Source organism: Nerophis lumbriciformis, linkage group LG05, assembly GCF_033978685.3.
Source record: "Nerophis lumbriciformis linkage group LG05, RoL_Nlum_v2.1, whole genome shotgun sequence".
NCBI lineage: Eukaryota > Metazoa > Chordata > Actinopteri > Syngnathiformes > Syngnathidae > Nerophis > Nerophis lumbriciformis.
This window is the reverse complement of record NC_084552.2, coordinates 21,841,736-21,856,340: the sequence shown is the minus strand read 5'-3', so window position 1 is coordinate 21,856,340 and position 14,605 is coordinate 21,841,736. Positions and strand designations below refer to the sequence as shown.

General features: G+C 40.4%; 1 protein-coding gene across 2 annotated transcripts in view; it reads right to left on the bottom strand.

The window, feature by feature from the left end:
- Window positions 1-14,605, bottom strand: part of nwd2 (NACHT and WD repeat domain containing 2) — a 144,659-nt gene that overhangs the window by 19,608 nt on the left and 110,446 nt on the right. For both annotated transcript variants that reach the window (XM_061961108.1, XM_061961110.2), the window contains exon 9: window positions 19-70. In XM_061961108.1, coding sequence (XP_061817092.1) covers window positions 19-70 — 52 coding nt within the window. The remainder of the gene's footprint in view (window positions 1-18; window positions 71-14,605) is intronic.

Genomic DNA, 14,605 nt, shown 5'->3' with positions numbered 1-14,605 from the left:
TCAGAAGCCAGCACTCACCTTTTCATCATCCGGCAGCAATGGCACCCCATTTGGCCGGTCGGTGGTGGAGCTGTAGAATAAAAAATAAAAATAAAAATAAAAACTTTATTTTCACATATTCACAAAAGTCAGCCGCTAAATTATGTAATTATGTCCTTTCGATCGTTACGATGTAGGGCTATCTTTGTATTCCAGGCTTATGTAATGAAGTCATATGTACACAACAAGTCTCATACAAGCCTCGTGAGTCATGACACAGTCTGCTTGTCAAGTGCATGTGATGTTAGGAAAAGGGCATATTATGGTTTCTCTATCTTTATCATTTTACAATTTTTTTTACTAGTGCTGTAAAAGGAAGTAAGGAGGCGGCTACGGAATCTAATGGGGGCAAAAGGTATGCCGGAGCAAGAGGAGAAATATATATTTTTTTAAATATACATTTTTTTAAACCGTCTGTAACAAAAAAAACTCAAATTTATTGATAAAATCGATATATTTACTGTACTTCAGATGTTAATACAGTCATGGTGTAGCTTCCTGGTCGCATTAGAGTTGAAAAGTTTATCCACCGTGGTGACAGCTCTGCATCATTCAGCGATTCATTTCTTACGGAACCCAAACAGATGACGGTATCGGTGTAGGATCTCCCTGGGGAACTGGTCGTCGAAGTCGGTTCCCTTCAGCTCTTGGCCCCGGCTTTTCACTTGCTCCTTTTGCTTGTGCTACTTGAACTTCGCCATAATGGGTCTTGGCCTGCTGCTCTCCGGCTTTTTGGTTCCAAGCCGGTGGACATGATAAAAGGTGAAGTTCCTGACGATGTCAGCTGGGAGTTTGAGCTGTTGTTTGATGATGGCCTTCACACAGTCCTCCGGGTATTCTTCTACCTTTTCAGGATTCCCGCAAAGACGCCATTGTCCTTCAGGCCTCTCGCCTGGAGGTCTAGCATTGTCTCCTTCGTGTTCTTGTTCTCCCTGGTAAGTTGTGCAACTCTGTCGGTAAGTGACTTCACCAACTCATGGAAAGCAGTGTTCTCAAGGGCAAAAAAAACGACCTGTCGTTTTCCAAAGTCCAGACACTTTCAGTTGGCTTGAAACTCACTGTGGAGCACTTTGACGAGTGTGAGGCGGCCATCTAAACAAATCAGCTAACAGGGGTGGTTTGGTTGTGTATGGATCTTCATGTGTCCCAAGAAAGCACAGCTGGTAGGTTCAATGTGAACAGCTTAGTTGCTCAGACAGATGAGCTTATACAAGTTTAGATTGTGGTATGTTGTTTGTAATGGGGAAATATGTCAATGTGTCTTGCATTTAAGATAGCTAGCAATTAGCACACTTACTTCTCTAGAAAATGAGCAGTATCAAGAGTTTATCCAAGCGGGGTTATAAATCATGTTTTTTTACGATAATTTTCATTTCAGACAGTAATGCTTACCTTCGGGAGTTTCACGGCAACTTGTCATTTATTTGTGTCCGTTTATCGTTACATTCCTATGGTATGCCAAAGCATGTTTACCCCAACCCACTGGAGATGCCACAAATGCCTTTTACAGTCTACATTAAGAGAACTAGTTTGTCAACATGTTGCCACATTTACAGCATATGTTAGTATCATGTCCAGATATAAATTTTCCCTTTCACCTACAGTATTCACATGTACATGTAGGTGAATTAAGCATGAAGACACACTAATCGAGTCGAAACGAGCTGTTTTGCATCAGAATGAGGTCGTCAATTTGCAATGCAAAAGCCAGTACAGGGTGGAGAGTAGTTGCATTTGTGTTACTATGGTAACTTCTTGGAGACGCTTGTATCAACCTACAAATGTTAGGCATCCATGTAACTGGCAGAATAACGACTAAAAGCTCAGCCAAACCAATTTTAGATAAGCAGAAGCCAATTCATTAATTCACACTTCTTAATTTCCCCTCGGGGATTAATAAAGTACTTCTGATTCTGATTCTGATTCATAGCACATTCCAAAACGGGGGAAATGTCGAGATCCCTTGTGTGTCATGAATACTTTCATAAACAAAACACCAATGCGACAATCTGGTGACTAACACCTAGCCCAGGGGTGGCCAACCAGTCAGAGACTAAGAGCTACCGGTACATTTTTACTGTGTTACCGCAAAGAGCCACATCATTCACATGGGCGCGCGCGCACGCACGCGCACGCGCACGCGCACGCGCACGCGCACGCGCACACGCACACGCACACGCACACGCACACGCACACACACACACACACACACACACACACACACACACACACACACACACACACACACACACACACACACACATTGCTCAGCCAGAGGTATTGTAAATGTAACACACCAACATGATAGTGACAGAAATCCTACAGTACTAAGACCACAGGCCAGTTCATTCCAACAATGAACATTGTGTGCACTTTCTCACACACAAAAAAAATCCCGGTTCAACCAAGTCCAAGGCACTGAAGATTTGAAACTTTAAAATGTGCCAATGACGCCTGACATATAAGGGAGAATGTCTTGCCATTATGTTCAAAAACTGTCAAAAAAAATCCCGTGTTCATCTTCATATTTTCATTTTCCTGTGCATGTTTCCCCCTGCCATTTTGAAAGCGAACTTGACACTAATTGTTTACTAGGGCTGCACGATTTCAAAGGGGAACATTATCACAATTTCAGAATTGTTAAAACCATTAAAAATCAGTTCCCAGTGGCTTATTATATTTTTCGAAGTTTTTTAAAATTTTTTACCCATCACGCAATATCCCTAAAAAAGCTTCAAAGTGCCTGATTTTAACCACCCGTCCATTTTCCTGTGACGTCACATAGTGAAGCCAACACAAACAAACATGGCGGAAAGAACAGCAAGCTATAGCGACATTAGCTCGGATTCAGACTCGGATTTCAGCGGCTTAAGCGATTCAACAGATTACGAATGTATTGAAACGGATGGTTGTGGTGTGGAGGCAGGTAGCGAAAACGAAATTGAAGAAGAAACTGAAGCTATTGAGCCATTTCGGTTTGAACCGTATGCAAGCGAAACCGACGAAACGACACGACAGCCAGCGACACAGGAGAAAGCGAGGACGAATTCGGCGATCGCCTTCTAACCAACGATTGTTATGTGTTTGTTTGGCATTAAAGGAAACTAACAACTATGAACTAGGTTTACAGCATATGAAATACATTTGGCAACAACATGCACTTTGAGAGTGCAGACAGCCCAATTTTCATCAATTAATATATTCTGTAGACATACCCTCATGTCAGCAGGCCAGAGAAGCTCGATATTCTTCTCTTGATCATCTTCGGTGGCATAAGGGACGGTGTGAGCCAAGACATCCAGGGGGTTTAGCTCGCTCGTCTGCGGGAACAAACTGCCGCCATTGCTTGCCGTGCTACCGAGGTCCTTTGTCCCTTAATAGCTCACACACTCCGGCAGATTCAATGGGGGTCTGGCGGCAGATTTCTTTGACTTTATCGTTGGAAATGCATCTGCTTTGAGTGTCGCAGGATATCCACACATTCTTGCCATCTCTGTCGTAGCATAGCTTTCGTCGGTAAAGTGTGCGGAACAAACATCCAATTTCTTGCCACTTTCGCATCTTTGGGCCACTGGTGCAACTTGAATCCGTCCCTGTTCGTGTTGTTACACCCTCCGACAACACACCGACGAGGCATGATGTCTTCAAGGTACGGAAAACAGTCAAAAAAACGGAAAATAACAGAGCTGATTTGACTCGGTGTTTGAGAAAATGGCGGATTGCTTCCCGATGCGACGTCACATTGTGACGTCATCGCTCCGAGAGCGAATATTAGAAAGGCGTTTAATTCGCCAAAATTCACCCATTTAGAGTTCGGAAATCGGTTAAAAAAAAAAAGGTCTTTTTTCTGCAACATCAAGGTATATATTGACGCTTACATAGGTCTGGTGATAATGTTCCCCTTTAAGAAAAAAAACTAATTGCGATTTTCCCTCCAAAAAGTGCGATTGCAATTCATATATTTTATACACAAAAATGCATAAAACTGGGAAAATAACAAGTGAAGGAAGACATGTTACTTTTAGACTGTCAATCAACATACTTGTTTCAAGGTGCCACACATTAAAACAATATGCAATAATATACTATAATTTCTGCCTTTATGCAGACTCAGAGCTTTTGTCTACATCATGCACTTGATCTGAAGAAATAACCTGAATAAACTATACAATGTTTATAATGTAAAGTAATCATAATAGATAATAATAATGCAAGTAACCAATTAAAAATATATAAACTTTTATTATAAATAAAATAATTGTATATAATTTTTACTCCGGCTTCCTCCCACCTCCCAAAGACATGCACCTGGAGATAGGCTGATTGACAACACTTAATTGGCCCTTATGATTGTGATTGTTGATCGCGATTAATGTTAGCATATTTCCTCGATCAAACATGGTGGAACTGACTGTTACAAGTTACCGCAGTAGTAAACAGTAGGGAAACAACGATGCTCAGGATAATCCCGCATGGAACAATCCACTTTTATTGATTGTTATTCTATGTGTTTGTTTGTGTACGCTTGCGTGTGTTTTTGTGGAAGTGTTTGTGTCCATGTATGTGCACGACCATCCCGTCCCACTGCTCGAAATTCAGGCTCGTCACGACGTAATTAATTTTCAATCAGCGTTGTGCCTCTTCCCCTTACACAGCCCCGAAGTGCAGCCCAGAACAAAATAATGAAATATGATTAACACTAGCATAGAAGTTGAAACACAACATTTACAAACCCCGTTTCCATATGAGTTGGGAAATTGTGTTAGATGTAAATATAAACAGAATACAAAGATTTGCAAATCATTTTCAACCCATATTCAGTTGAATATGCTACAAAGACAACATATTTGATGTTCAAACTGATAAACATTTTTTTTTTTGCAAATAATCATTAACTTTAGAATTTGATGCCAGCAACATGTGACAAAGAAGTTGGGAAAGGTGGCAATAAATACTGATAAAGTTGTGGAATGCTCATCAATCACTTATTTGGAACATCCCACAGGTGTGCAGGCTAATTGGGTGCCATGATTGGGTATAAAATTAGATTCCATGAAATGCTCAGTCATTTACAAACAAGGATGGGGCGAGGGTCACCACTTTCTCAACAAATGCGTGAGCAAATTGTTGAACAGTTTAAGAAAAACCTTTCTCAACCAGCTATTGCAAGGAATTTAGGGATTTCACCATCTACGGTCCGTAATATCATCAAAGGGTTCAGAGAATCTGGATAAATCACTGCACGTAAGCAGCTAAGCCCGTGACCTTCGATCCCTCAGGCTGTACTGCATCAACAAGCGACATCAGTGTGTAAAGGATATTACCACATGGGCTCAGGAACACTTCAAAAACCCACTGTCAGTAACTACGGTTGGTCGCTACATATGCAAGTGCAAGTTAAAACTCTCCTATGCAAGGCGAAAACTGTTTATCAACAACACCCAGAAACGCCGTCGGCTTTGCTGGGCCTGAGCTCATCCAAGATGGACTGATACAAAGTGGAAAAGTGTCCTATGGTCTGACGAGTCCACATATCAATTTTTTTTGGGAAACTGTGGACGTCGTGTCCTCCGGACCAAAGAGGAAAAGAACCATCCGGATTGTTATAGACGCAAAGTTGAAAAGCCAGCATCTGTGATGGTATGGGGGTGTATTAGTGCCCAAGACATGGGTAACTTACACATCTGTGAAGGCGCCATTAATGCTGAAAGGTACATACAGGTTTTGGAGCAAAATATGTTGCCATCCAAGCAACGTTACCATGGACGCCCCTGCTTATTTCAGCAAGAAAATGCCAAGCCACGTGTTACATCAACGTGGCTTCATCGTAAAAGAGTGCGGGTACTAGACTGACCTGCCTGTAGTCCAGACCTGTCTCCCATTGAAAATGTGTGGCGAAAATGAAGCCTAAAATACCACAACGGAGACCCCGGACTGTTGAACAACTAAAGCTGTACATCAAGCAAGAATGGGAAATAATTCCACCTGAGAAGCTTAAAAATTGTGTCTCCTCAGTTCCCAAACGTTTACTGAGTGTTGTTAAAAGGAAAGGCCATGTAACACAGTGGTGAACATGCCTTTTCCCAACTACTTTGGCATGTGTTTCAGCCATGAAATTCTAAGTTAATTATTATTTGCAAAAAAAAAAAAAAAAGTTTATGAGTTTGAACATCAAATGTCTTGTCTTTGTAGTGCATTCAATTGAATATGGGTTGAAAAGGATTTGCAAATCATTGTATTCCGTTTATATTTACATCTAACACAATTTCCCAACTCATATGGAAACGGGGTTTGTAGAAAGAGCAGAAACTTTAGTGACGCAATTTACTTTTGCTATCTGCTGCATCTCATCAGTAATCTTCCCTGCAGTGTGGACTTGCAGGCACTTACAGGAGTCTTTATTAGTCCCGACTGAGAGAATAAACACACCCACTAACCTAATCAGAAAAAGGCATTTTGATATGTAAATATTTTTCTGTCAGACTTTTTGAGTATGTAAAAAAAACTACAAAACTCTGCAGACAGACACTTTGTGGATAAAAAACATTTTGTTCCTGAAATAATCATTAAACTTGTTTTATGTGTTGGTACACATATTATTTTACACTACCTCAAATTCAAATTGCACTTTAATGTACTTTTAAATAATGATTTACCATCTGAAAGTGATGTTTAGTAAATGTTCACTTGAAAGTAAAGTTGTATGGTATTCAATACACCACTTGTTTACTGCAGAATGAAGTTTGTGATAACAAGCAAAATAAAATAACTTTGAGAGGGAAACAAGACGTTCTCTTTACCTCGACAAAACATACAAAAAGCAAAATAGTGGCCCTAAAACCGAGGTACAAACCCTAACATGGGTTACTTGTACTACACAATTATATACAGGCCAAAAGTTTGGACACACCTTCTTCTCATTCAATGTGTTTTCTTTATTTTCATGACTATTTACATTGTAGATTGTCACTGAAGGCATCAAATGAACACACGTGGCGCGGTTGGGAGAGTGGCCGTACCAGCGTGGCGCTGTTGGGAGAGTGGCCGTACCAGCAACCTGAGGGTTCCAGGTTCGATCCCCACCTTCTACCAACCTCGTCATGTCTGTTGTGTCCTTGAGCAAGACACTTCACCCTTGCTCCTGATGGGTCGTGATTAGGGCCTTGCAATCTCAGCTCCCGCCATCAGTGTGTGAATGTGTGTGAATGGGTGAATGTGGAAATAGTGTCAAAGCGCTTTGAGTACCTTGAAGGTAGAAAAGCGCTATACAAGTATTTACCATTTACATGTGGAGTTATGTACTTAACAAAAAAAGGTGAAATAACTGAACACATGTTTTATATTCTAGTTTTTCAAAATAGCCACCTTTTGCTCTGATTACCGCGTTGCACACTCTTGGCATTCTCTCGATGAGCTTCAAGCACACCTGGGAAGTGAAAACCATTTCCGGTGACTACCTCTTGAAGCTCATTGAGAGAATACCAAGAGTGTGCAAAAAAGTAATCAGAGCAAAGGGTGGTTATTTTGAAGAAACTAGAATTAAAAACATGTTTTCAGTTATTTCACCTTTTTTTGTTAAGTACATAACTCCACATGTGTTCATTCATAGTTTTGATGCCTTCAGTGACAATCTACAATGTAAATAGTCATGAAAATAAAGAAAACGCATTGGATGAGAAGCTGTGTCCAAACTTTTGGCCTGTACTGTATATGAACAAAAAGACAGTTGTCAGCTGTTAGCTTATATTACTTCCATCAAACATGGGGGAAATGTCTGTTATAAGATACTACAGTAGTAAACATTAGGGATGCAACGCTACTAGCTATAATCCTGCACAAGACAATCTGACTTCAATTAAAAAATAAATTGTGATATTAACCGAGATCCAAAGTAATGAAAAAATTAATCGTGATCATTTTTTTTGCCATATCGCCCAGCCTTACCCCGCCTTTCGCCCGTATGCAGCTGGGACAGGCTCCAGCCACCCCGCGACCCAAGAGGGACAAGCGATAGAAAATGGATGGATGGAAGTACTATATTTGGAAGGTAAATAACTTTTAGTTATCCGAAATAAATAAACAAACAAAAAAATATAATAGATTCTCATTTCTGTAAGCAAAAATTTAACTTCGATAAATATTGAACATCTTGAAGTGCATTTTTTCCTCGTTGAAAAATTAAGTTGGGTTGTCTTTTTATTTGCTGCATCACGTGAGCATGTATTTCCACAATGGGACATTTGGCTTTGCAATCACAATTTTCCCTCCTATTTTTGTTACTTTGCGGCACTTCTCACTGAGGCTCTCTGTACGTGTGTGTAAAGGTGGGCGAAGGGCCGAGCTACGGTCGCAGACACTCCAAAGCTGCGGCCACTTTAGGTCTAAGTTGCGCCAAAGGGTGACGATAACGGAAGTGAACTTTGCCTTAAAGACATGCTCACAGTGGCGCTGACAAAGTAATGACAAATGTTCTAACAAATATATGAGGGTAGTGTCGGTAAAATAACATTTTCCAGGCACAATTCATAGACAATATATCCTAAAAGAGTTGACAAAAGTAGAAATAGGGAAAATAAGGGGACAAGTTATATTACATACCCAACTCTTCCTGAAGTTTAAGAAATACAATTCAAACTTATTAATGGAATATATTACTACTGATTTTTTTAAACAAAATTTTAAATATGGTTGACAATTGTGCTATAGAAGATGTGAATAATGTATTTATGTAATGTGACACTGTATATTTCTTTTGGGAAGAGATCAGAGATTGGCTAAAAGACACAGGTATAGAGATGTCCTCGTTTACGATAAAACAGATTAAATTTGGTGTTTTTATAAAAGATGGTAACCTATAAATGCTTGTTAATATCATGTTATCGTGTAAAACATTTTATACATACATGTGGATTTCTGAAAGTAAAACCGACATTTTCCCATTGGATCAATAATTTTAAATGAACAATTAAATCTTACAAACTGATTAAATGTAGAAACACCCTTAAATGATCTTTATTGGAGGAATGTACTTTGTTTGAGATAAGCCATATCTGATTTTATTTTAATTATTTAATATTTTTTATCCTGCTGAATAAACAGTAGATTTTTTTGTTTATATTAATATGTCATCTGTTCAACCTTTATGTTGGAAATATTGTAATACCGGTAGGAGACCACGGGAAAGACCCAGGACACAGTGGAGAGACTGTCTCCCAGCTAGCCTCGGAACGCCTCAGGATCCCTGGGTAGAGCTGGACAAAGTAGCTGGGGAGAGGGAAGTCTGGGTTTCTCTGCTTAGGCTTTGATTGACTGATTGAAACTTTTATTAGTAGTGAAACTTTTATTAGTAGATTGCACAGTACAGTGCATATCCCGTACAATTGACCATTTATATTAGTAGATTGCACAGTACAGTACATATCCCTTACAATTGACCACTAAATGGTAACACTCGAATAAGTTTTTCAACTTGTTAATCAATTCAATTCATGCTGCCCCTACGACCCGACTTCGTACAAGTGGAAGAAGATGGATGGATATTATAATAAATTGAAGTGCCTCAATTTTTCTGTATATTTTCAATATGTATTGCTTGTATGTTCAATACAAAAAAAAATTATAATAAAGTGGCGCTGAAAACGCGTGAGTGTACACTTGATTTGTAACATGATCCAAGACGGCTAATGGTGTGTTATTTATCTATAAATGACCTGACTTTGTCCTGTGAACAACGAGCTTACACTTCAACATTTATTCCTCTCTCCAACATAATGGTTATTATTTTGGATGGTAAATGTATTGCTTTTTCGGATGAATATATCCAACCCTAACCAAAACCCAAACCTAACTAACTGTAACTTTAACTTATTTTCAGCGGTATCTTCACTTCCGTTGTCGTCACCACTGTTGGCGCGGCTTAGAGTGTCTGCGGCAGCAGTTCAATGTACTTGAAAGGTGACGCCCACCTCGACAAAGATTGTGAATGACTGAAAAGAGGGCTCACTGCGTTCAGTTAATTCTACTGTTAAATAAACACGCTCAGGTGCTGAGAGCTATGCACAGAGTGAGACCTCTTTCTACCTGTTTGAAGCGAGAGACGAACAAATGCGAAGCTCAACAATTCTGATTGGCTAACATGTCTTGTCACTCAAATGCCGGTGATGTCAAGGGGAAAAAAAGCGGTTATTTATGTCACAAATTTAAACCTCAATGTCGATTCGTAAGAGCCGCATTAAACCGGGCAAAGAGCCTCATGCTGTTCGGGAGCCGTGGGTTTGCCAGGCCTAACCGAGCCCTTCAAATGGTAGAAGTGTCATGCGTCCACCGCTAAATCCCACTGATTAGGCATTATTCACACTTACCCAGTTGCATACATTTTCACATCTACAGTCTCTCTTCGTTTTCTAGCAAGCCTCTAAAATCAAAGACAATGGCTTAATAGACACAAAGTCCAATCATTTCATTGTAGTGTTGTCCCGATACCAATATTTTGATACAGGTACAGGTACCAAAATATATTTCGATACTTTTCTAAATAAAAGGGCACCACAAAAAGTTGCATTATTGGCTTCATTTTAACAAAAGACAACTTGTCTTTTATTAGTAAGTAAACAAAGGGTCCTATTTTAGCTGCTGACATATGCAATAACATATTGTGTCATTTCTCATTCTATTATTTTGTCAACATTATGAGGGACAAGCTGCAAGAATTGATTATTAATCAACTTGTTTATTTACTGTTAATATCTGCTTACTTTCTCTTTCAACATGTTCTATCTACACTTCTGTTAAGTTGTAATAATCACTTATTCTTCTGTTGTTTGATACTTTACATTAGTTTTGGATGATACCACAAATTTGGATATCAATCCGATACCAAGTCGTTACAGGATCAAACACTGGTGATATTCAACGTCCTCATGTGTCCAGGGACATATTTCCTCAGTTTATAAACTTAATATACATTTTAAAAAAGCGAAATAAGATTTTGTGATGCTAAAAAATATCTATGTAATCATAGTAGTATCGACTAGATACGCTCCTGTAATTGGTATCATTACAGTGGATGTCAGGTGTAGATCCACCCATGGCATTTGTTTACATTCAGGAACGGCGTCATTAGCGGTGACGCCGGTGAGCTGCGGTGTGTAGTGAAACATGTTTAGCTATTCCTCATCCTGCAGGGATGATACTTGTAAGATACTTACTTTATTTGTCGCCGTGGAGGCAAGGATTAGTGATTTAGAAGTAGCTAAAACACTGCCAATGGACGTTAGCCGCGAGCTAGCTAGCCATGTTTTAAAGCGCCTCTTCCTGAGGGCGTTTCAGTGTTATAACTTCACTTTTATCTTTAGTTTTTAAGCCAAAATGCGTCTGTTCTCCCTTTTCTGTCTACAAACTGTGTCTGCTTGTAAGTACTCTGTGATTGTGCGCTGCCGAACATGCTCGTCTGCTCGTAAACCAGCAATGCCACGACTGGGGGACTGGTACTTTTTAGAGACGGTATAGTACCGAATATGACTCATTAGTATCGCGGTACTGTACTAATACCGGTATACCGTACAACCCTATTTCATTGACAGAACTGCTTTGAAAACATGTAGATAGTAAAATGTCACTTCCAAGCCTGGGGGGGATGTGTTCCTGTGGGTGTGGCAAGGGGAAAGTGGGCTAACTGGTCTGACATCCATCTAGTTTACTCGCTGTCTCGTTCGCATCTTTATGTTGTCAGGTACACGACTTGTGAAGTTTTGCGGTTAATAATTCCATGTTGTTGCAGGCGTTCCTCAAGCCTTGGAAGACAACCGCCACCTTTGATCAGACCGCTGCTTTAGGCCGCTTATCAGCTTTCACCATCCAACTGGCGTGTCAAAACTGTATCCTATTGTTAGAAAAAAATATTATACAATTAAAGCAAAAACAAATTAAATAGGCTGTTTCATATTGCTTTTAATAACATGCATCCACAGTGGGTGCAATTCCATATGATTTCCTGTACAATTTTACAAGAATTCCGACAGTCCTCTTACGGATCGTCTGGAACAATTTCTGTTGTGAGATGATGTGTCTTGGTGCTGAGAGCAAACATCCTATTTCAGAAATAGGCCTGAGGCTGCAGCACGATGAAACAAAGCCAGTCGTGTCTCCACTCAATTACCCAGCGGCCTGCATTTATCGATAGCAAGCTTGCGCTGCTGTGTTTTCTCCCACAGACCTTGAACTCCCCCCCCCCCCCCCCCCCCCCCACTACCCCAATGCCCTGCAAGCTCTGAATGTTCTGTAAAAGTACACACATGAGCGGGCTGATCTTAAAACGTTTACAACAGCAACCAAGCTGTATTCGGACTTGATAAGGGAGATTAGCCCAGAAACTGCCATGGCTTTCCACACCTCCTTACAGATAGACAGCTCCTGTGTACGACACAGTGCAGAAGTCCTCACATTAACCCCACATGAACATTTGTCATGTTTGTATCCTATTGCAGGTGTTGTCATTCACCCGCCAACAGCAAATACAATTTGCATCCACCCGTGCTGTGTTGGGGTGGATGCATGATTGGTTGAGGTCCTTGCAGGAGGAATGTTGACTGAGCGAGGGTGCATGTGTTACATGTGTAAACACAGCCCAAGGTCACGTAAGCCACTTTCGGTTGACCCACCAACTATTAATAACAACTTCTCGGGGTGTAACAGTACACCAGGGATGTAACGGTTAATCGATATATCGATTTACCGTATTTTTCGGAGTATAAGTCGCACCGGAGTATAAGTCGCACCTGCCGAAAATGCATAATAAAGAAGGAAAAAAACATATATAAATCGCACTGGAGCCCGGCCAAACTATGAAAAAAACTGTGACTTCTAGTCCGAAAAATACGGTATATTTCCTAGATTCAACTACAGCCACCTGTGTTCGCCAAGTTTGCCTTCCTGAAGATAGTTATCGATGAAACATCGTTTTAAAAAGAAATCGATCGATTTTATCGATACTAGAAAAGGGAAAATATTGGATTTAGAACAACAGACTTTATATGAAGTAAAGCACTTTTAAAGGGGAACTGTACCTTTTTTTTGGAATTTTGCCCATCGTTCACAATCATTATGAAAGACATGACGGATTGTAGCTGAGATAGGCTCCAGCGCCCCCCGCGACCCCAAAGGGAATAAGCGGTAGAAAATGGATGGATGGATGGATGACGGATAGATTTTTTTTAAAATGCATTCTAACTTGTAAATAAACGTACAGCGGAGCCAATGGGAGCTCCACTATTCTGCTCATAAAATCCGATAAATTATCTGCTCAGTGGCCTAGTGGTTAGAGTGTCCGTAGGTTGTGAGTTCAAACCCTGGTCGAGTCATACCAAAGACCATAAAAATGGCACCCTCCCTGCTTGGCACTCAGCATAAAGGGTTGGAATCTAGGGTTGAATCACCAAAAATGCTGCTCACTGCTCCCCTCACCTCCCAGGGGGTGAGGGTGATGGGTCAAATGCAGAGGATAATCTCACCACACCTCGTGTGTGTGTGTGACAATCATTGGTACTTTAACTTAACTTAAATAACCATTCATTTACATTTTGTGACTTAAATATTAACCAACCATTAGTGATATTGTTATTATAAGCGCTAACGCAGATTAACTATTTATAGCAGCGCCGTGATCACTTTCTGTGTGCCCATGTTTGCATCATCGACTGCTCAGCTGCTTCCTTGTTTCCTTCCTCCCTGTAAGTTTATTGTAGATCATAAATCATGCATCTCACATGAAAAGTAGATGGCTGAAGAAATAATCTGACAAGTTCGGACACTTTGACAGCCATTTCGGATCTGGAACTGGCGAGAACCACACGAAAAGCACTTGTTCACCCAACCCGTCTCTTCACGAGGATTATGAGTCATTCTCATTTCATTCTGTTTTACTATGTAATATATGACTGTTATTTTGAAGGTTGTGCAAGCAGATATGCTTGTATTATGTTAAGGAACTCACAAATGAAAACGGAAAAGGAAGTTCTTGCTTTTCAATGTCACAGTTAGGACGACGCTATGGTAAAGAGTATATGTGAAGGTGAAATAGAAAACTAACAGTTAAAAGGATTCTAGCGCCAGTTGAAAGGGAAACAAGGTGAATTGCAGTTGTTTAATTTGAATTTTTTTTAAATGTACACACTTTCAATGCTTAAGTACCGTATTTTCCGCACTATAAGGCGCACCTAAAAACCACAAATTTTCTCAAAAGCTAACAGTGCGCCTTATAACCCGGTGCGCTTTATTACGATTAATTTTCATAAAGTTTCGATCTCGCAACTTCGGTAAACAGCCGCCATCTTTTTTCCCGGTAGAACAGGAAGCGCTTCTTCTTCTACGCAAGCAACCGCCAAGGAAAGCACCCGCCCCCATAGAACAGGAAGCGCTTCACCCGCCCCCATAGAACAGGAAGCGCTTCACCCGCCCCCGGAAGAAGAAGAAAAAACGCGCGGATATCACCGTACGTTTCATTTCCTGTTTACATCTGTAAAGACCACAAAATGGCTCCTACCAAGCGATCCGGTTCATAAAAAGACGC